Source organism: Alternaria arborescens (genome assembly GCF_004154835.1).
Source record: "Alternaria arborescens strain FERA 675 chromosome Unknown contig_14, whole genome shotgun sequence".
Lineage (NCBI taxonomy): Eukaryota > Fungi > Ascomycota > Dothideomycetes > Pleosporales > Pleosporaceae > Alternaria > Alternaria arborescens.
Window position 1 is genome coordinate 440,074 of NW_021167869.1, and position 20,377 is coordinate 460,450.

General features: G+C 52.0%; 7 protein-coding genes across 7 annotated transcripts; 1 reads left to right on the forward strand and 6 right to left on the reverse strand.

The window, feature by feature from the left end:
* Window positions 1-873: 873 nt before the first annotated feature.
* AA0111_g6620 (hypothetical protein) lies at window positions 874-3,028 on the reverse strand (the record flags this gene model as incomplete). The annotated part of the gene is made up of 4 exons (XM_028652863.1): window positions 874-2,174; window positions 2,236-2,444; window positions 2,495-2,549; window positions 2,611-3,028. 4 exons carry the CDS (start codon window positions 3,026-3,028, stop codon window positions 874-876), a joined length of 1,983 nt encoding a protein of 660 aa, XP_028505694.1.
* Window positions 3,029-4,154: 1,126 nt separating this feature from the next.
* Window positions 4,155-6,407, reverse strand: AA0111_g6621 (Uncharacterized protein; the record flags this gene model as incomplete). Its single annotated transcript, XM_028652864.1, has 1 exon — window positions 4,155-6,407. The coding sequence occupies one exon, from the start codon at window positions 6,405-6,407 to the stop codon at window positions 4,155-4,157; it is 2,253 nt and encodes a 750-aa protein (XP_028505695.1).
* Window positions 6,408-7,577: 1,170 nt separating this feature from the next.
* On the reverse strand, window positions 7,578-8,675 carry AA0111_g6622 (Cytosolic Fe-S cluster assembly factor; the record flags this gene model as incomplete). The annotated part of the gene is made up of 2 exons (XM_028652865.1): window positions 7,578-8,527; window positions 8,591-8,675. 2 exons carry the CDS (start codon window positions 8,673-8,675, stop codon window positions 7,578-7,580), a joined length of 1,035 nt encoding a protein of 344 aa, XP_028505696.1.
* A 426-nt stretch (window positions 8,676-9,101) lies between these two features.
* Window positions 9,102-12,394, reverse strand: AA0111_g6623 (Ubiquitin-activating enzyme E1 1; the record flags this gene model as incomplete). The annotated part of the gene is made up of 3 exons (XM_028652866.1): window positions 9,102-9,237; window positions 9,287-12,249; window positions 12,389-12,394. 3 exons carry the CDS (start codon window positions 12,392-12,394, stop codon window positions 9,102-9,104), a joined length of 3,105 nt encoding a protein of 1,034 aa, XP_028505697.1.
* Window positions 12,395-13,932: 1,538 nt separating this feature from the next.
* AA0111_g6624 (hypothetical protein) lies at window positions 13,933-14,199 on the forward strand (the record flags this gene model as incomplete). Its single annotated transcript, XM_028652867.1, has 1 exon — window positions 13,933-14,199. One exon carries the CDS (start codon window positions 13,933-13,935, stop codon window positions 14,197-14,199), a length of 267 nt encoding a protein of 88 aa, XP_028505698.1.
* Window positions 14,200-15,679: 1,480 nt separating this feature from the next.
* On the reverse strand, window positions 15,680-16,833 carry AA0111_g6625 (hypothetical protein; the record flags this gene model as incomplete). Its single annotated transcript, XM_028652868.1, has 2 exons — window positions 15,680-15,738; window positions 15,792-16,833. The coding sequence occupies 2 exons, from the start codon at window positions 16,831-16,833 to the stop codon at window positions 15,680-15,682; spliced, it is 1,101 nt and encodes a 366-aa protein (XP_028505699.1).
* Window positions 16,834-18,073: 1,240 nt separating this feature from the next.
* Window positions 18,074-19,894, reverse strand: AA0111_g6626 (hypothetical protein; the record flags this gene model as incomplete). Its single annotated transcript, XM_028652869.1, has 3 exons — window positions 18,074-19,029; window positions 19,086-19,805; window positions 19,861-19,894. The coding sequence occupies 3 exons, from the start codon at window positions 19,892-19,894 to the stop codon at window positions 18,074-18,076; spliced, it is 1,710 nt and encodes a 569-aa protein (XP_028505700.1).
* Window positions 19,895-20,377: the final 483 nt, after the last annotated feature.

The window sequence follows — 20,377 nt, forward strand, 5'->3', positions numbered from 1 at the left end:
ATACTGAGTCTTCCGAAGATTTGAGTGCAGATTTGTAGAATAAGCAGCTGATGATCACAAGACGGAGGCGTGAGAAAGGAAGCCATGGCGGAGGACGAGATCTCTGTTTGTTTTACATCCCGTTGCCTGTAGTAGTGACAGACTGTTGAAGGTTGACTAATCGGGTGTACCTGCCCTGGTGCTTCGCGCTCGATACACTTTCCTGACAATCTGGCCCTCACCATGACCTGCGACGCAACAACCCGGCTCCTTGCACGTCTCGACTCCTCATAGGCGCGGACGTGCGACGAGACATGGTCATGCATGTCGCATCGACTTTCCCTCCGCTTTCAGATCTTCTAGAACAACATCTTGCAGATGACAGGGCTAAGGGACGGGGAGGCGGCCGCACTCCGCGTCTGCAGCATAAGTGTCGCACAGCCCCCCAAAAAGCTCCCACCGGCAAATCCTTCGACGCGTAAAAGAGCGGAATCGACGGCGATTTTTCCGCTCTTCAGTCCTATCGCATTGTGAAGCACCACCGGAAAATTATAGAAGAGCACGTATGGCTTCTGAGCTTGTGACAGAGAGTCGATCGTGGGACAGCCCGACATCATCAGTCCTCCCGTTCTCACCAGTCCGCCCGTTTTATCGCATCGACGCCTGCCCAGGCAGATTACAACTGCCGATGACTCAAAACAACGTTTCTATATCGTCGCATCAATGTCTTGGCAGACGGGACGCCCACTACCATACGCGTCCATGAACACTGTAAGCGCCGTGCGGCCTCGGTGACGCGTGTCATTGTCTGGAAGTTCATCGAGAAAAATGCCATTGAGAATATCGCATTTATATTAAGATATCTACACGACCGAGCGCATCGCTTTAACACAACTACACACGACACAATGGACCGTCCGTCGACTGAACACCCGCGCCGATAATGCCGTTGTCATCAATGGCCCAGCCTTCGGTGCCAACACCATGATGCACATAGAAGAGCATATCAGGATCATACTTCTTCTTGATCTGCTGGAGCCTGGGGTAGTTGGAGCCCCAGAAAGATTGTTGCCAATCCGGCTCGGCGATGTCGGCCTCATTACCGTACGCGCCGCCAGCGGGTGATATCTCACGTAGAGGAGCCATGACCTCAGTGGTGATCTTTTCGACGGTAGCTTGCCACCCCGCAGCGGATTCTTCGGGGACATTGTTGATGACGACCATCTGGCTCTCTTCGTTGCGGAAAGCAGGGTTGACTGAATTGATACCCTTTTGTTCCGGGTCGATAGGGCGCTGGTGGTACATATTTATCATCATAGCATTTTCCACAATCTGCTGAATAGCGGCTACTGTTTGGTTGCGAATCTCAGAGTTCTCCCAGTTTTCCGATGTCAACAAACGGTTGGCCGCAATACCTGTGGCGCCACCAATGTAATAGTTGAAGGTGCCAAATGTCGCCTGGTAGGCTGGGTAGAAACTGTCGTGATGGGTTGTATTGGGGCTGAGCTCAATACCAAGCGAGGCACACTTCTCGTAGAAAGGCTTGATAAGAGCCTCATACTCTTCGACTGTCTTGTCCGTGGCAAAGAATGGGCCCATCGACCACATGTAAGTTCCTGGTGCGAGCTTCATGAGGGAGAAATAGGAGTAGGTTTTCGCTCGGTTGTAAACGGGAATGTTGTCGAAAAAGAACTTAAATGCCTCCCAGAACTTTTCGACTGTAACAGCCTCGGACGTCATGATGGTCCAGGAAGACTGAGTGACCGGGACCTTGCGGTGGACCTTGACTACAGCAGATGTGACCACGCCGAAGGTACCGCCTCCACCGCCTAACATGGCCCAGTAAAGATCACTGTTGACCTCTGGGGTAACAGTAATGAAACGGCCACTAGCAAGGACGACTTCGAGAGCGACGATTTGATCAGACCCCACGCCGAACAACTGCATTAGAGGACTGTGCCCGCCGCCTGTAGAGTAGCCTCCAAACACACCCACGGTAGGGCAGATACCAGCGATAGCGGAGACGCCATATTTGTCGGCAGCTTGGTAGAGCTCGAAACCTTGGACGCCCGCTCCGACTTTGAAGACCGGTCCGTTGTACATCGAACTCTTGTAGTTTTTGACATACTTGATCTCCTTGAGGCCATGCGTCCAGATACTCAGTGCACCTTTCCCTACCGAGCGACCGTTGTAGTCTAAATCAAAGCGTACGAAGTTAGTATATTTATTACATGCAGTTCGTATAGAGACACTTACCATGACCAGTGTTGCGAACGACTAGGCGAAGGTTGAGGTTGCGTGCGAGGTTCACTGCCAACTGAATCTGCGCAACGTTGCTGATCTTTACAGCATACTCCGAGTAGCCACCTTGGGTGCAAGTTCCGTTGGCGGAGTCGCCTGAAGTGGGAATGGGACAGGTCATTCCATACCACAGAGGGTTCATCAGTGCACCGTTATCAACATAGCTGCTGCTGTTAGTGGCTGTGTCGGTTCGCTGTCAAGTATCGCTACTAACTAAATCTCTTCTTGATCGAAGTTCTTCACCAGGTTCGCGCACTTTGCGGCATCGTCTAGATGTCGGTGTACGAAGTCAGTGTATGTTTCACATGCAGTCTGTACAAGCACACTTACAGTTGTCATACTCGGATTTCTTGTAGCAGGACGAGCCTATAGGAACAATCTTCTCCAGAGCACCGCCAAGTAAGGTGTCGAAAACACTCCACGCCGCTTTGCTCGGATACAATTCATCTCCAGGCATCGTCTTGCAACGAAGAGCTCTACGAGTGCGGCGTGCACGCACCGAAAGCGTAGAGTTCGAGCTGTCCTCGAACTCGTACAGTGGCGCATACTCTGCAAGATCAGGGTTTTGTTGGAGCGCAGCTACGACATCGTCTGTCAGTTGTATGGCCTCGCCATCGAAAAGAGGAAGCTCTGCAGGCGTGATCTTGGCAGCGAGCGTCTCTGCAGCAGGTGGGACAGCAAGCGAAGCGCTCTGTGCGAACGCGAGGGCAGCACAGGCCAAAGAAACAGTGAAGGATCTGGCCAGCATTCTGGACTGATGGGAAGTCTAAACGGTAATGAGTGACAGGACGGTCCCTGACTGCCATGCTCTTTGTGGCCCATAAGCGCATTTATACATATTCAGTTTGTATAGGATCTCAGCCCAAGCGTGCAGCATGCGGCGGGCAATGGACTCATTGAGGCGAAAAACCGTTTACCAAATCCTTGGGTACAGGATCACTCGACATGGGTACAACGGCAAGAGGGTGAGCTGTAGCATTTTTACGCCTTGCACCAGTCGGACGAAAGAGAATAGCAGGGGAAATGTTCGTCTAGAACGCCAACGGGCGGGCGGGTAAACACGTACCGGGACTAGTATTCCGATGGACCCTCGATTCCGCATCTTGAGACACGAAGGATGTAAACGGCTCTTCGGACTTCCTTCTTTACCACGTGTGCGGGCTACGTTGTGTTGTCTTCAGCCTCGCACCATGCTTACGGGAAAAGGAAATTCTCGAGCCCGCATTCGTACGGTATGCAGGGTCCTCTCTTCACTCCGCGGATGGATATACGATCTGGCCTATGATGTCCTCGAAGAGAATGGGGCCAGACAGTATTGTTACTAGGTAGTATCTATCAGGCATCCCGCTAATTGCAGAAGGGTTTAGTGCTGAGTACAATTGACAGGCCATGAAATTGATTTCTGGGCGAAAGTCCCACGCATCTAAACACCCAAGACACCATGTGGGGCTGCGCATGCCGGCAGTAAATACCTTGTCGAGACAGAACGAACTTTATGGATTTCAACCTGCAAAACCGCGGAGACGGAAGTTGTTCTACCAATTATCTTACGGGTAGGTAACCAATGTATTTTGAGATGATACATGCTGGCACCGAGCTGTTTTTGCATACATATACATCATTGTGCTTTGCAAGAACGTAAGAAACGAGACTTCTGCTTTACCAACCCAATTAAGGGGTAACATTACAGACTAAACACTTATTAACTACTACACATCATGGCGTTAAGCCAAGCGACTTTCGAGAGGGTATAGATCAAAACAAGAAAGCAAAGTACCATCAACCAGTAATCTCGACCGTGGCGCCTCTTTATCTACCCCTCCAAACCCCTTCTGTTCACCATCCAACCTCTCCCTCCCTCAGGATACACGCATCTACCACTTCGCATCCCGATCAGCATAAGCTGAGCAATCCAGCGCCGGAATGCTAAACCCATACCCATCCGTCCTTCCCTCCCGATCTTGGTTGCTAATCTCCACCCTAAGTGTGACGTCCAACCCATACGGTCCACACAGACCGGAGGGTACGATACCGTTAGCAGCGGGATGTTGAGTGCCAGCCTTCTCTTCACCGATATGGAAGCCCAAACGCATGTTGTCCTTCTTGCCGGGAGGAGCAGAGACCTTGGAAGCGGCGGTGTTGTTGGTATGTATGGAGGGGGCGGAGCCGGGAGGTACACCGAGAGTTGAGGGAGTGGGAATATTGGATTCGCAGATGATGGCGTAGTTGCGGGAAGGCATTGTGGCGTGGTTGGCGGCGGAAGTCTTGGGTTCGATCTTTCCGTCCTTACCATCGCCATTGATCTGGGCGGTGGAAGTACCGTTTGTCGCGTTGACGCCGTCGGGCAGGGCCGGATCGCGGTCGAAGATCTCGAGGAGCGTCTCGTCAGTTTCCTTGTCAAGGTGGTGGATCTTGTTTCGGCGGGCGAGCAGGTTTGCAACCGCCTGTGGTGGAGGCTTGTTGGTAATGGCAGAGCTAATGATGTTGGGCATATAGCGGTGGTCTGCTTCGGCAGGGATCTGATGTGTCTTGGGGTTGGTGTAGAAGCGCCCAATGGCTCCTAGATGTACATCTCCACCGAGAATGGTGACACGCACGGAAAACTTCTTAGAGAAGGCCTGCAGACTGTGCATCAGGTTACGACGCTCCTCCTTGTGTTGGCGCGCAGTGTAGTGATCATCCAAGTCGTCGAGCAAATCGACTTTGCCGTCGAACTGGTTGAAGAAGCCTCCAGCGAAGCCGAAGCGCTTGTTCAAGAATTTGATGGGTGCGATCAGGGGTGACTGCAAGATGTTCTCGAGCCAGATCAGACGAGGGTAAGCGATTGGGACACCAAGCAGCAAGATCATGTGCTTGAGCTCTGGGTTTGCAGTGAACTCAGCATCCAGACGGTCGAAGAGCATCTTGTAAGTCTCAGGGTAGTTGACCTGATGCCTAGTACGCTCTGTTCGAGCATCAATACCAGCAAAGGCAATGCGCGCACCTAGCTGACAAAAGATACTGCGGCTACGTTCCTCAACATATGGGCCAGGCTTTGAGCCTATGAGGTATGATGGGTCGCCCTCGTCGTTGGTCATGACGAAAGTGTTTTGCACTTGGGCAGGGTCGACGGGCGTTGTTCCTTTTCCCTGGCCGCTTACATCGGTCGTCTGCGGCGCATCGGTCGTGAAAGTGCTCTTCGGAGGAGCAAGGTGATGCTGGAAGAGGAGGTAGTACTTGTGTGCAACACCACCAATACCGCGGAAGACGGCGCAGTTCATGAAGTGGTCAGTGTATGAGCCAAAACCATCGATGATGTCGTGGTCATCCCAGATGTTTACCTGAGGAATTTGGCTGTTGGCGGTAGAAAAGGGTGCGTGGCTGTACCATCTGACGTAGTTATTGTAGTAGTATTCATCACAGTCGGCGCGCATTTGCTGACCGAAGGGGAATTCTCGTCGCTTATGGGGGCTGTGGATATCGGTCCAAGGCTTGAGCGGGCCATCTACTCGCACTCCATCGTTGTAAATCTGGTCGCCTCCTCCGATCATGACGTGGAAGGGTCGCTGGTCGTGCATGCGTAGGACGTCGTTCCACAGCACAGGTCCACACCAGACATCCATATCAGTGCCTACACTGAAGCCATTGCAGGAGTGGAACATGATGCGCATCGACTGTGTAATCGAAGGTACAACGAAGTTCTGCGGCTTCTCCTCCTTCTGGGTGTCGGTGTACTTGAGGTTCTGGATATCGTAACGCCATCTCGACTCGAATGGCTGCATGGGCGCATCGATACGGAAGCGCCAAAAGGCCCTCTTGCTGTCTTCATACAGCTTCTCGCCGTGAAAGGTGCGCGCATCTACGCTGAACCTCACGTCGCCAATGTTCCTGTCGACGGGACCAGCTGGTGAGAGCACAAGCTGGGGGTTCGGCTGTGCGTCGTTCGGGTTCTGTTGGCCAGGCGTAGTAACAATCAGAACACTGCCATGCCAGACGGGCTGCCCGGCCTGCTGGTTGCTGGTGCGTCTGTAGTTGAGGAGCGGTCCCATGATGACGTCCACCACGCCCGAGGTGCTGATGACCTGAGGCCCGGCCCCAATGCCTATCACGCCACTGGGGTCCTCATGTTGTTGGTATTCGGCGGTCATGGTAGTAGCCAATCGCGAGTGATGTTGGGCAGCGAGAGAAAAGCGCAGGTATAAAAGCAGACGCGTCGAATATGTCTACAAGTCTACACTCTGGTCAGCCTATTGAGTCAACTAGACCACGCGGCAACCTACAATGGCGATGCGCTCAGGGACCAAGAGTTGAGCTCAGGCGCAGATACGATGCGCGCCGCTAGTATAAGTCGCGTTTCTGTCGCAATCGAAGCAATTGCACGCCTATTGAGAGCGCGGGTAGTATGGAAACGATATCAGGCGGGGGAGAGTAAGAATTTCAGGAAAGGCTGGGGCCAAAATGAAAGCGCCTCTAGCCTCAAAGTCTTGAAAGTTGTTGTGCCTGTGATTGATGGCACAAGAGACGGCAGGGATAGTTGCCGCTAGCCGGGTGGGCCATGACATCCTCGACGCTTCCGCGCTGCAGTCCATCCCTCACACACGGGGCCTATCGCGATCTTCTGCATGGTCTGACACGCCGTCTCCAATCCTACCCACCTCATATGTCAGGTTCCTCAAGAACCCTATTTTCGGTCTCTTGCATTCATCCTCGCAAAGTCTATGAGCTCATTATCTCCCTCCCGCGCCACAAGCTACCCAACCAAGCTTTCGATACATGCGCCAAGCACCCGCTATCCTTGCCAAGCATTACATATGACGATGATCAATGGCTGTGGTGTGGCTGCCAGTCCACTCTAATTTCCACACGATAATCTGCCACACGAAGATCCAACGGGGCGGCGCCATTGTGGCAGTGGATGACGGTGACAAGAGGGGTCAAGTGGCTATGCTTGTTCACGAGTGTGGTTTCCATCAGGTAGCATTACAGTACCGCAAGTCTGCATTGGCATCGCCTCATGAAAACACCAAACGAGAAGATACCCCTAATTCGTATCACTCTATCTCTTGTGTTCTTTTGTATGTCATGTTCCAGTGAGTCCATTGTGGTGATCTGCGATGCTTGCGTCAACCGTCTTCGTAAGTTTTTACGTTTCTGCCACGGGCCGACTGATGGACTCTGTATCATGTGATTGTGTGTGCTATTGGCGACAAGCGGATTCGTCCACGAGTATATGCTGATGTATAACGCCATTTATGCTGCTCAATTTGCAATATCAACAGTCCCTATTCATAAACGAACCTCATTAGTGTTTGACAATATCAGACTTCCTCTTCATCCACAGGCAACACCTCTTCCCTACTCAGCCCAATCTCCTCCCCAACTCTCCTGACAACCTCTTTGATAGCAGCACATGCCGGGCTGTCTGGGTACGCCGTCAAGAAACTTTCTCCAAAATCGCATGCCATGCCTATCCTCGGGTCCAGTGGTACCTTGCCCAAGAAGGGTATATTTTGATCCTTAGCCAGCCTTGCTGCACCACCCGTACTCGCTCTGAATATCTGAGACTCATGTTTGCAACCCGGGCAGACAAACCCGCTCATATTCTCCACGATGCCCAGTATAGGTATGCCGGCTTTCCGGCAGAAATCAATCTCCTTCCTAACATCGAGGAGCGAGACTTCTTGGGGTGTGGAAACGAGGACCGCGCCATCGACGCCGCTGGCTTTGAGGAACGAGTTTACAGAGAGATGTTCGTCGGATGTGCCCGGTGGTGTGTCGACGATCAGAAAGTCCAGTTCCCCCCAAGTTACGTCCATGAGGAATTTCTTAATCAGACCGTTCTTCTTTGCGCCTCGCCATATTACTGCATCGTCGCGGTTTGGTAGCATGAACTGTACGCTCATGACTCCGAGGTTCTCGCTGACCCATACCGGCTCCCATCCTTCTCCGCTGACGTGTATTGTCTCTTCTTCCACACCCATCATCTTTGGTATGCTGGGTCCGCAGATGTCTGTGTCCATGAGCCCGACCGTCGATGACGGATTCGATGCGAAGCCATGTGATAGCATTGTGCTGAAGGTCGACTTTCCGACGCCGCCTTTACCGGAGAGGACCAGGATCTTGTGCTTCACCGAGGAGAGTCGTGCGGTTATGATGGGTATATCGGGATCGGGGCCCTTGGGTGCGGAGGCGCATATTGACTGGTTGGGACATCCTGCGCATGAATCTGCTTGACCGGCTGTGAGGGATTCGGGACCAGGACAGTGTTCTATCGTAACTATGTTAGTATTGTACTTTCGCCAAGTTGCGAAAAGAGGCGGGGCAAACATACCTGGCTCAGGCGCAACGAGTTTCGGCGCAGCCTTGAGTGGCGCTTCGAAATCGACCTGTACTGGCTCTTCTAGGGAGGGCGCCATGATGTGTGTGAATGTGATTGGGATGGGTGTGAAGACTACATTATTGCATACTGAGGGAAAGTCCTAGAGGCTTGATAATCAACATTGGTGATAGGGCTGTAATGCTTGGCGTTTTGCCCCACGGGTCTCGTCCGACTTTCGGCACCTACAACCAAAAGCGTGCATCCCGTGCGGGTCCACCGGCCAGCCTGATCTTCACTGGCACGAGCAGATCTCCCATGACACTCGACCCACTGCTTTCAGTTGTTCATTGTTTCTGTTCGGGAGCCAACTGTTTAGAACAAAACGATATCATCACTAGCTGAATGCTTGGGCGCGTTTGACGTTTGAAGTCATTGTCTATTCATGCAAGCTATGCTCGTCTAATTCACGTCATATTCATCCCCGTTTGCTGGGAACCTATCCACTACCCAAGTCATGAGACATCTACTTCAACTTGACCATCACATACGGGATCTCAACATCCTCCTCCTTCTGGTCCTCGGCGGTAATCTCAAAGATGACGTTCTTCTGGTGCTCGGGTACTGGCTTCTTGCTGACGTGCTCGACAAGCTTGCTCATACTGTTTCTTGTTAGTGTCTGCGTACAAGAGGGGAGTTGGAGAGACTTACGTGAGAGGCATCCTATCCTTCAATTTGGCTGGAGGGTAGAATGATGCGTAGAGCAAACTAACACCAGAGCTGATCATCTGGATCGATAGACCCTTCTTCTCAAAGTGGTCCACAAAGTCCTTGAGGGGGATATCATCCACCTCAAAACGATCCCATAGCTTGTCGATCGTTACCTCGCCGTCGTGCCCTTGGTATGTACCCTTCGGGCTTGCAATCGGCTCACTGAAACCGAAGAATGGCAGCGCCAAGTTGATGAAGCCGTTCTTGTATTGCTCGATGTCCGTCTTGCCGTCAATGATCTTGTACAATTCAAGGTTGACGAGACCAGTCACCAAGGCGGTAGTGGTAGCAATGGCCGGAATAATCTTCCCAGCAATGAACTTGGTCTTATGACGGTCCGCTTGCTCAATCTTGTAGTTCTCAGCACGGAGGTTACTGGCAGCAGTGATGAAGTCAATGTGGTGGTTGGAGTCATCATCCTTTTCGAACTCAACAGGCTCAAGCTTGAATCCGGCGAGAGACTTTGGTGCTGGAAGTTGCTTGATAATGCTATCAAGCGACTCGTTATCATCACTACCAGCCTGATTAGCATTCGGGTCTGGCTCCTTCTCGTCGGCCTGGATCTTCACAGTAGGATCGGGCTGGAAGTCAGGGACGATCATGTCATTGAGAACTTCAACGTAGTGCTCCTTCGATGCATTCGGCTTGATACCGTAGTTGAACGCATGTAAGGTGGCGGCAGCTTCCACATAGGTAAAGTGTGTTGGGTTTGAAGAGTCAAACTTCGATGGGTCTGGTGCGCGCTTGGGTCCTGACCAGAATGGCTGACCGGAGCCGGTCTTTGAGTCCTTGGGGAAGTTGTACAACAACTGCGCTATCGCGTGGTTGTAGTTCTTCTCGAATTGATGACGGGCCCAAATTATGCAGTCATCAAAAGACAGCGGCTTCTCAGTGACCAGGAAATCCCGCAAAGTCTCCAAAGTCTGCTTCTCGTTACCAGACTGCTTCAGCGATGCACCAAGGTAGTCGGGTTGCGTCAAGTACAGGTTAACGATCTCCGGACCCTTAACGAATAGCGAATCAAATGACTCTCGCGCCCAAGCGATAGTGTGCTCAATCCGGTTGGGGAAACTCCTGAGTGTGCACATAGGGAAGGACTTCTCGGGAGGATCTTGCGATGAAGAGTAAGACTCTGTAATAAATGGCAGAACAACCTGGGTGTTGCCCTTGGTGCCGAGAGTACCACTGTCAAGCAGAGGCTTGCGGAAGAACACACACCGTCGGTCAACGTACGTGCGCGCCTCTACGTTGTCCAGCGCGTTTGTTACACCGTCCAGAGAATTCCAGAACTCCTCGTTGAAGATATGCTCGGTCTCCGGGCCGACCTTGTCTTGAAGTGTCACAATCTTTCCACTGAGGTCAGGGTTCATGACCTGAACAGCCTTTGCTGCAGCGTCACTCTTTAGCTTTCCAACATCTGCTGGTCGGAACAAGAATTGTCGGTTCAAGTTGCTCTTTTCGATCTGGTCATTGTCGGTTACGGTAATCTTGCCCTCAGGGCCAGTACCGAGACCCATCATAGCCCAGTTCTTGAGCATCTCACAGCCGATGGCACCTGCACCAACGAGGAACTGCTTGACGTTGCTGAGCTTCTTCTGGTATTCCTGACCCAGAACAGCGATCTGACCATCGTAGCGCGAGCCAATCGGAGCGCACTGCTCTTCCGAACGGTTTGTGGAGGTGGGAAGTGACTCCAACGAATCGAAGTAGAGGAACTGAACAATGGGGTGGAATTTTCCAGACACGGACTTCAGAACTTCCTGAGCGGCCATGCCACCGAAGAACGCAGCAACGGGGCTAAGGTCACCGCGCGCTTGGTAACTGAGTTCCTTGATGAGTTTCTCGTCCAGCTCAACCTTCTCCTCCCCTTGACCTGCGATCTCTTGTGCGATCTTGAAAAGCTCATCCGCATCGGCTTCGTGATGAGGACGTGGGAACTCACCCTTGTGGAGGCTCGCGAATTTGTGGATGGCCTGGATACCGACGTGCAGCTGTTGCGGTCGGTCGAACTTGGCGAAGTCGGAGATGAGAAGCTCAGGCTTCTTGAGCTGCTTACTGAAAGGCTCAAAGTTGATGATCTTCGGCATCTTGACCTGAATGAACTGTCCTCCCCTCTTGTACTCTCCTAGGCCAGAAACATCGCCGATAGAGAAAGTATATGGTCCCTTGACCTCAATCTTGCGAGGCGCACAGCCGTTCAGGCCCTCCATACCCTCAACTTCGGAGAATGTGACCCAGTCGCCATCTTCGAGGCCGTGTCTTGTCTCGTCTAATGCTGACACGATACCCTCCTCATCAATGCCGGCGATGATGCCGTTGTTGACGTTCTCGCCGGTGGGGTCGCCGATGGTGAAGTTCTTGCCAAAGTCAGTGAAGATGGTGCCGAACAGACCGTATGTGTCAGTAATGACAACGTAGATACCGTTGTCGTGGCAGTAGTCTGCAATCTTGATTTGGTCATCGAGCAGCGTGTCGGTGAGGACAATGACCTGGAACTGCTTCAACTGCGACAGGTCTGACGTCAGATCCTTTCCACTGAATTCCTGCACAGGTGTGTATGGGTTGAGCTCGGAGACGCGAGGCACGGTGACGGAGGCGCGCGGCTTCCCCACATCGGCGGGAGTAAGGAAGAACTGCGACGATAGATCGGCGAGAGCGGCGGGCTTGGGGTCGTAGAGTGTCAGCGACTTAACACCGGCTAAGGCGATGTTCTTCGCAATCTCGACACCGAGACCTCGTAGACCAGCAACGAGGACATTGGAAGAGCCCATGCGCTTCATGGCCTCATGGCCCAGCACGTACAGCTGTCTGCTGTAGAGGGACTCATCGATGTCACCGTTGCTACCAGAGGCTTCCTTGAGTTGTTCGACGGCGGTGGCAGGGCTGTCGACTTGCATGTTTTCCTTGGATACATTAGATGGAGACCAGATAGTGCAAAAGGTACTGCAGTGCAGAGAGTGTAGGAGATGTCGAGTACATGAGTTGCAGATGCGGAGGCGCAACCTAACAAAGCACTCCTTACTAATCGCCGGGCCAACTTACTGTCATGGCTTTCTCTTTCTTGCTGGGACGAATGTCCTCGCCAACGGCTTTCCGCTTCCCCAGTTTGCCGACTGTCGTGAAGCCTAGACGCTGTCAGGTGTGGCGGTCGCGGGCGCCTGGATTCGAGTCGCGGGGTAGTGCTGCTGTTTAGAGTTGTGAAGATGGACAAACAAGGTCAACAAGTTCGTCGCTGGCTTGGTTGAGTATAGAGGGTGTAAATGTAAGGAAGGCAAAGGCTGAAGGCGCAGCAGGGCAGGAGGTTATTACGTGAGTACTTGTCACAGCGAAGGTGCTGGAGCTCCACCCTAGCGCCATCCCACTTTAATCTTGGCGCAGTCGTCACTTCCGCCTGGAGTTTGCGCTTCCAGCCAACCCTCGAATCCACAACATCACCACTGGTGCCTGCTCTAGGCTTTGCGACACAACTGCGTACTCTCATTCACAGATCCTGCAAACTTTCTTGTTATCCCAGACTGGCCTGTGAAATGCATCCGATATTGCCACTGTACCACATCTACGCATCTGTCAAGCAACCACGACTCCAACCACCACGCACAGCTCCATGTAAAGGGATTCATGCTTCGTCAAATCACCTGAAAGATTGCAGAGATTCGCTCTTCCTTGACCCAGTTCGAATTGACACTTGATTCGCGCTCTCAGGCTTGTTTGAGTCAGCTCTGCTTCATACTTTCCTGACCGAGGTGTAGCAGTACTTACACTTCTGCATCCGTCGCATCTCAGATTGTATATCTCCTCCGGTCGCTTCCTTGCTCTACAAGCTTGTCAATCCATGTGGTGTTTGCATAACTCGTCGCCCCACTCACGGTATGCTAGGCGTAGTTGCCGCTGCTGCCAAAAAGACACTAGGGCAACGGCAAGTTGAAGCAGGCCGAATACAATGGCTGCGATAAATTCTGTGGACTGGGCGTCGAAAGACATTAACACGTATGGCTAGCCGGAAACCTAATATTGAGTAACGAAGCTCGTCGATATACCTCAAGAAACAGGAAGAGGAATCATTGCGCTGCTATGTCTTTCGACAATGTACTTTTGCATGCTCAATTGTCAAGGTTTCTGCAAAGCTATACTGTTCCGGGGCCAACACCAAGTCAAGACGTCAATGCCTGGACGCATGGCTGTGTTGTACTTTGGTCTGTATCATTATGGGGGTATTGGATGTTCGAAATTGTACTTCTGCTGACGCTTGTTTGATTGGCTCAGCGTTACACCGGTTGTGACTTCAACGTGCACGGTGGCGTTTTTGGTATGCAATTAGGCGACCAGGGTGTCTCGCATGAATTGTACTTCTGTCCGCTGGCTAATGATATTCAGACGTGGTCCAGCCTCGTGGCATAACCTAACTTGCATATAAACCACCCTGAGAGTCCACCTTCAAACTTCCAATATTGAGAGTGACGATGCCTTTCTTGTCTTTGCATACCAAAGGAAATTAGACAAGAACTCTTCAGCTTCAATTCTTGTCATTTGATCATATCATTCGGACGATACACATACCCTTACAGCTCCTCGAAGGCCTACTAGACATGAATTTCGACCTGTCTTTGGTTTCAATTGCTGACAACGCTACGGCGTTGCAACCCCCACCTGCGTCCTCAAACGCCATTCCAGATACTCGGGCACGAAAGAAGAAGGCGCCGACACTTCGCGAAAGTGACTGGGAGCCATACAAAGACAGGATTATACAGCTACACCTCACGGAGAAGCGACCCCTTACAGAAGTCAGGACCACAGTGGAACAAGAGTTCGGCTTCACTGCTGAGTATATTGAGCACCATGCTGTTCTGTCGTAATCGAGCTGACAAGCAGCACAGGATTCGCCAATACAGATCTCGTCTGACCCAATGGAAGCTCGACAAGAACATCAAACCAGAAGAAATGAAGGCCATCGTAAGACATCGCCAACAGAGGAACCTTATCGACACAGGTAAGGGTAGTCTCAAATTCCGTGTAAGAGGTCGAGAAGTCGAACCCCAGAAGATTGAGAGATGGATGAGAAAACACGAACTTCGTGAAAGCATGATATATGCTCCAAGCCCTACTGGATGTCAGTTACTTGGACGCGTGTGTCAATTGAGAGGTGTTAATGAAGAGCAGCAACCCCTTCGGCTGTCAGCTACTCGACAATTTCCGAGGCTGAGCCACCAGGCATAGATCCAATGTCTTCTCCTGCGAATGCTCATGACGTTGACATGGATAGCAACAACTCTCCCACGACGCCTTGCCAGAACACCGAAGGTCCTCCCACTACACCTCGACTAGCTATCGTATATCCACCTTCTGGACCGCTTGTGAGCCAGACCAATTATGCATACGTCCACGCAAGATTACGATATGAGTATGCTACACTCAAGTACGAGTACGGATCGTATGATCTAGAACATCTAGGATTTCTATCAAACGCGCATTGGGCTCTACAAGCATCGTGCAAACCACCGACGAGCATTCTTTATCAGCAATGTGCAATGGTGGTAGGTGGGACTATCGCGCAAGTCCTGATCGAGAGTTGGATCAAGAATCCTTTGTTGTTGGGTCCGCAACCAACCATCAATTTGCATTTCTACTTCTGCCATCTCCTGTCCACAGATACGGTCAGCGTCAGACTCCATACCGTAGGGAACACGGTACTCTCACCACATTCTGTGGATATAAGATTCGACTTGGTGTTAAACGACTTGCGATCACTTCCGCCGTGCAAATTCGCTTAAACGCCTGATCCACCCCGTCCCGTTCACCTTCCATCGTCTACGATGGGAATATTTCTGTACAAGGTTCCATGGAATGAGTTACAACCCTTTCCGTGGGCCGGTTACGACGAAAGTCAAAGGGGAACGATGCCTCCTCTGCCATCGGACCCGGCGAGCGGAACGCAGTAATACACACAAGTATGCAGTTCAATAGAGTTTTATAGACCAAGCCTTGAGTTCACAGTCGTCTTTGATTCCATTTCCATTCCATTGCTTTCATATACATCTTTCTTCCATCCCATGTCTCATATCCTCGCATACGCATTTCCTCATTAATCGCATACGTCGAGAGAGTAAGAAAAGTAAACCAAAACATAACACAGTCGTCGCTTTGCAGTCGTGAGCGAACTCCGCTGAAAACGCCCAAGTAACGCCAACAGGGTCAACATTGTCGAAGCCCCGTGTACCCACAATAAAACCCACCCATGCCATAAGGTATCAGCACGGAGCTAGACACAAGGAGAAAGCAAAAAAGACTTTATACAGTTTTGAAAAGTTGCTAGAGAGATTCCGTTTGGTGGGACGTTCATCTTCTCGATGAGTGGCGTGTTCGGCGTGTGTGGCGGTCTGATGAACTTGCGCTGCCTGTATGATTGTTAGTAAACTGCTGGTAGTCCCAAGGCCGTGGATTTACTTACTCGAACTTGTGTAATCACTGTACATGTATGATGTTCCACTGACAGTGGTACTCTTATCGTCAACCTTGGCATCATGTCTCCTCTTCAGGCCCAAAGCGAGCGCGAGACCACCAAGTCCAGCCGCAAGGCCCAGACCCTTCTTCGCACCACTGTGCTTCTCAGAACCAGCGCGCGATGGGCGAGAAGGACGACCGGCTCCGTACCAGCGACCTCCGGCAGCAGCGCCACCGCTGTGGTGGTGCTCTTCGATGTAGGTTTCTTCGTGCGTGTGCTTGCGCTTCTTGCCGATGCCGAAGATGGCAAGAAGAGTGTCGAAGAGAGCGCGAGCGCAGCAGAAGAGGCAGAGAAGGAGGAGTAGCAATATGCCCAAGATAACACCGATAACGATACCAGCGATGGCACCGCCGCTGAGGCCGCTGTTGCTCTCTTCAGTTGGGACGAGGCCGCCGCCTGCTGCGCCGGTGGGGATGGGTGTCTGGAAGGGAACAGTCGCGGTGGGGGTCCCGGTATAGGTGATGACTACTACGCCTGAGCTAGTTGGTCGCAAAGGAGCAGATGGTGATATACCTCCGGAGCTGCCACCAGCGATCAGCGCGCAAGTGCCGGCGCTGGAAGACAGACAGTAGAAGCCTGAGTCGCAGCAAGTAGAACCGCAGGGGTTTTGCGACTGGCTACATGTCTGCGTTGCGACGGCAGGGACATATGTGCTGTAGACTTCGGTCTTTGTGAGGAGACCGACTGTCTCGACGTATGTTGTGGTGTGGTATTGCCAGTAGCCGCCTGCTGCTTCTGTGGTCGCTCCACCAGAGCCGCATTGCGCCTGGTTACTTGCGTCGGTGTAGCAAGTTGAACCCGAGGGACAGCATAGCCAGCCTCCGTAACCACAAGGGTTGTCGCAGTCGGCCTTCTTGACAATCTGCGACGCGTTGTGCAGTTCTTGGAACTCTTCAATGTGGACGGGGTATGGCTTTGCGAGAGCTGAAGGCAGGTGTGCCAATGCGACCAGGCCGAGTACGGCTGGGGGAGCATTGAAAAGCCACATGGTTAGAGATGAGCGATTGAAGGACCAAACGCAGTAAGAACGAGGTTACTGCGATTGGAATAGATAGGACCGTTTGCAGGAAACGGGGGGAGAAGCGAAAGAAGAAGCGCTCTGCAATTCGTAGATATCGCGCAGTCGGCGTGGGAGCGGTGAATGGGTGGATATTGGTGCTGCGGGGTCGATCCGTTGGCTAGCGTGTCTTTCGTGTGTCTGCTGGCGTGGGTGACTGGTTCCGCTGGTGGTGCAAGTTTGGAACCACAAAAAGTCAGCTATTATTTTGAACTTGAATTATGGAGAGAAGAAAGGGTGGTAGGATGTGTGTAATCGTGCAGGAGGAGGTGCGCAAAGAAAAGGGTACACTTGGAATAATCGTGTGGTTGGAAACCGCGGGAGAGGTTGGGGGTGGTTGGGGGACCTTTCCTCACCAACTCCAGCAACACCGGGGTTATGCGCTTGCGGGATTTTTGAAACTTGGCTAGAGTCCAGTAGTGGGAACAGTACGTCGTGTCGTTTTCGTGATGTCAATCAAGTGAGTTCGCGTTCCGTGAGAAGATGTGTGCTGCCTCACGACTCTATCAGAGGGGGTTGTCGTTTACAGTGACGCTGAGCGCTCGCTCCGCCTCCGGTTCACCCAGCAACGACCGTCGCGGCATCACCTAGGCACCCTCTTCGTCTCAGCGCACGTTCAATACCACCATCCGTCATAGCAATTTCCCCCAGAAGGATGTGCCCGGCCCGTGTTGGTCAAAGCCAGATTCCTGTCTTGGCTTCGGGCAGTAGTTCCTCAAGCACTCTGCCTCGCGGAGTCCCGTGGTTCTGCGCATGCAGCCTGCAAGCTGGTGCAGTGGTTTGCCTTAGTCGCGCATAGCTTCTTGGTCTCGCTATACTTCTTTCCGCTGCCTCCGAAAAACCGTTGACTTGTCCTGCTCGTTGTCAAGATCCAGACTCCAGATTTCCGGCCGGCTATAAATATCTTCCGCCGTGTACCTGCAGGGCTCGTGTGATGTTGTGGGCCGCCTGCTGTGCTGGCAACTGGCCCTTCCGTTTTGCACATGCCAACCACTACACCGTAAGTCGATGACAAGTACGCACCAAGCTGTCAACGTCACCGAAAAGGAAGGTCAAGTCTCTGTTGTCAAGACTTTCTCCGCATAGTTTCACATTTCATATTGACTCACGTCTCGCTCTTAGGACAGTAAAGCGTGCTTCCACCATACCCACCACACAAACGTGTGACTCTTCAGCTCACCCTATCGAGTCCATACTCCACAACCATCTTCTCCGCCGCTTTTTGCGCAATGAGATACGCCGTAGCCTGCGTGTGATTATTGGTTGTAAGAGGTGCAACGCTCATATCCACAACCCTCAACCCCTCCGCTCCCCTAACCTTGAACTCCTTGCTCACAACCGCTTCTGCATCGTCGTCCCTTCCCATCTTACAAGTACCGCAAGCATGCCAAACTGTACTGGCATTCGCCTTTGCAAAATCATCCAAATCCGCATCACCCATGGACTTTGGCCCAAGAATGGTACGCACAATATGCGGAGCAACGACAGGATTTCCGGTTATTTTCTGCCACGTGTTGCGGATAGCTTCGCGAAAAACACGGACGTCGAAGGGGTGCGTGAGGAAATTTAGCGCAATGACTGGTTTCTCAGACGCATTTGCTGACCGGAGTGTGACGGAACCGCTGGACTGAGGGTTCATGAGGAAAGCAAGGAAAGTCATATATGTGTTCCCTTCCTCGAGCTGTGTGCCTGGTGGCCAGAGTATGGAGTTGTTGATGAACTCGTATGTCGGAACTTGATCTCTGGACAGAAATTCCTGGACATCGAGTGGAAGCGCCGAATACTCCTCGTACGATTCCAAATCCGTTAGTTTGAGGAAGCCGCCCCAAAGCGAGGAATTCTGGAGGGCGAAAGCGCCAGTTTGGTCTTTGGTCCAGGATTCTTGAGCTTCAGCGACAAGGGCGGGGTTATTGTCAAAGGCGTATTTGGAGTTGATTGAGCCCGAGACTTCGACTGTCATGAAGGTGAGGACGTGATCTTTAAGGTGCTTCCCGACCCCAGGCAAGTCGATCTTGACGTCGATACCAACTGCCTCAAGCTCGGATTGCGGTCCGATGCCGTTTAAAAGGAGGAGCTTTGGCGTGTCGATCGAGCCGCCGCAAAGGATGACTTCGTTGTTTGCCATTGCTGGTATCTTGTCAGTGCTTGTAATTTCTCTGATTAATCTTAGTCCAAGGCTGTACCTTCTCGTCCGTCTTCCGTGACAACGCCAACGACCTTCTTCCCCTCCCATACGAACTTTTCCGCTTTCGCATCTGTCCACACCTCAAGGTTGCTCGGCAGGTCTACCAAATGCGCAATCGCACTAGTACTCCTCCCCTCCTTACTATAGCTATGCGGGAAGACTGCAATTCCTATCGGGTCGCCCGAATTGAGATCAAGGTTGATCTTTTCTCCCATAGCAGCCAGTGCCTCCATCTGTGGCACTACGCCTTGTTCGAGCACAGGCGGGAGACCAACCTTCAACTGCCCTTTCGTACCATGGGAATTAGTGCTAGGATCAGCAAGATGTTTGTAGTCTTCTGAACCCGAGAAGTCGTAGTTCTCGATAGCTTGGAAAGATTTCTTGACCGACTCCCATTTCCAGCTCTCGTCGCCTACTAGATCGCTCCAGCGATTGTAATCTTCGCCACTGCCGTACAGATAAACGGCGAAGTTCAAGATGGAACTCCCGCCCAGACCCTTGCCTCTTGTATACGGTATGTTTCTGCTGTTCAAAGCGGGCTCAGGTTCGGAGACGTAGCCGTGGTCAAGATCTGGACGGAGAGCTTGGGCGTAGTAACGGTGGTAGGGCGCACGGAGGTAGTCACCAGAGGGTGTGGTGCCTGCTTCAAGGAGAAGAACAGAGGGTTTGCGTAGCGAATGGGAGAGCCGGTGGGCGAGGAGACAGCCTGATGTTCCACCTGAGGACGGGACTATTAGTGTTCAAGGATCCATAGGAGGACAGTGGGAACGAACCGCCAATGATCACGAAATCGTACTTGGGTGCCATTCTCAGGGTTCAGGTGCGCGATACAATTAGGTAGTTTGTAAACAGAATGCAGACCTCAACCTGCGCGGTTGCACTATCTTATATCTCCCATTGCTGAATGCAAATAGCATGCACCCTGGATTCCAACTTCATGCACCGACAATATCGAGGCACAAAACATGGAGAGCGCTGCCGTCGGGAAGCCTTCTCACATGCTTAGTGGCTTGGTTAGTCCCGAGAAGTTGGAAGAACGTACGAGGTAGCAGCATGCGGACAGTCTAACCGCATCCGGTCCTTGACGCGTGCATGTAAGCTAACTTAGCGGCTTCCAGCTGAGTGATGGAGGGATGTGTAAGCAGCCTTTTAGGAGACTTACCACATTAAAGCCGGAAACGCCTGCCTAAATTGTATAGCTCATATTGTGGATCAAGCCAAGGATTGTATCATCTTAGCAACGTTGGAAGTCTCCAACTCCGTCTTTAACAATGCTGTGTCACAAAGTAC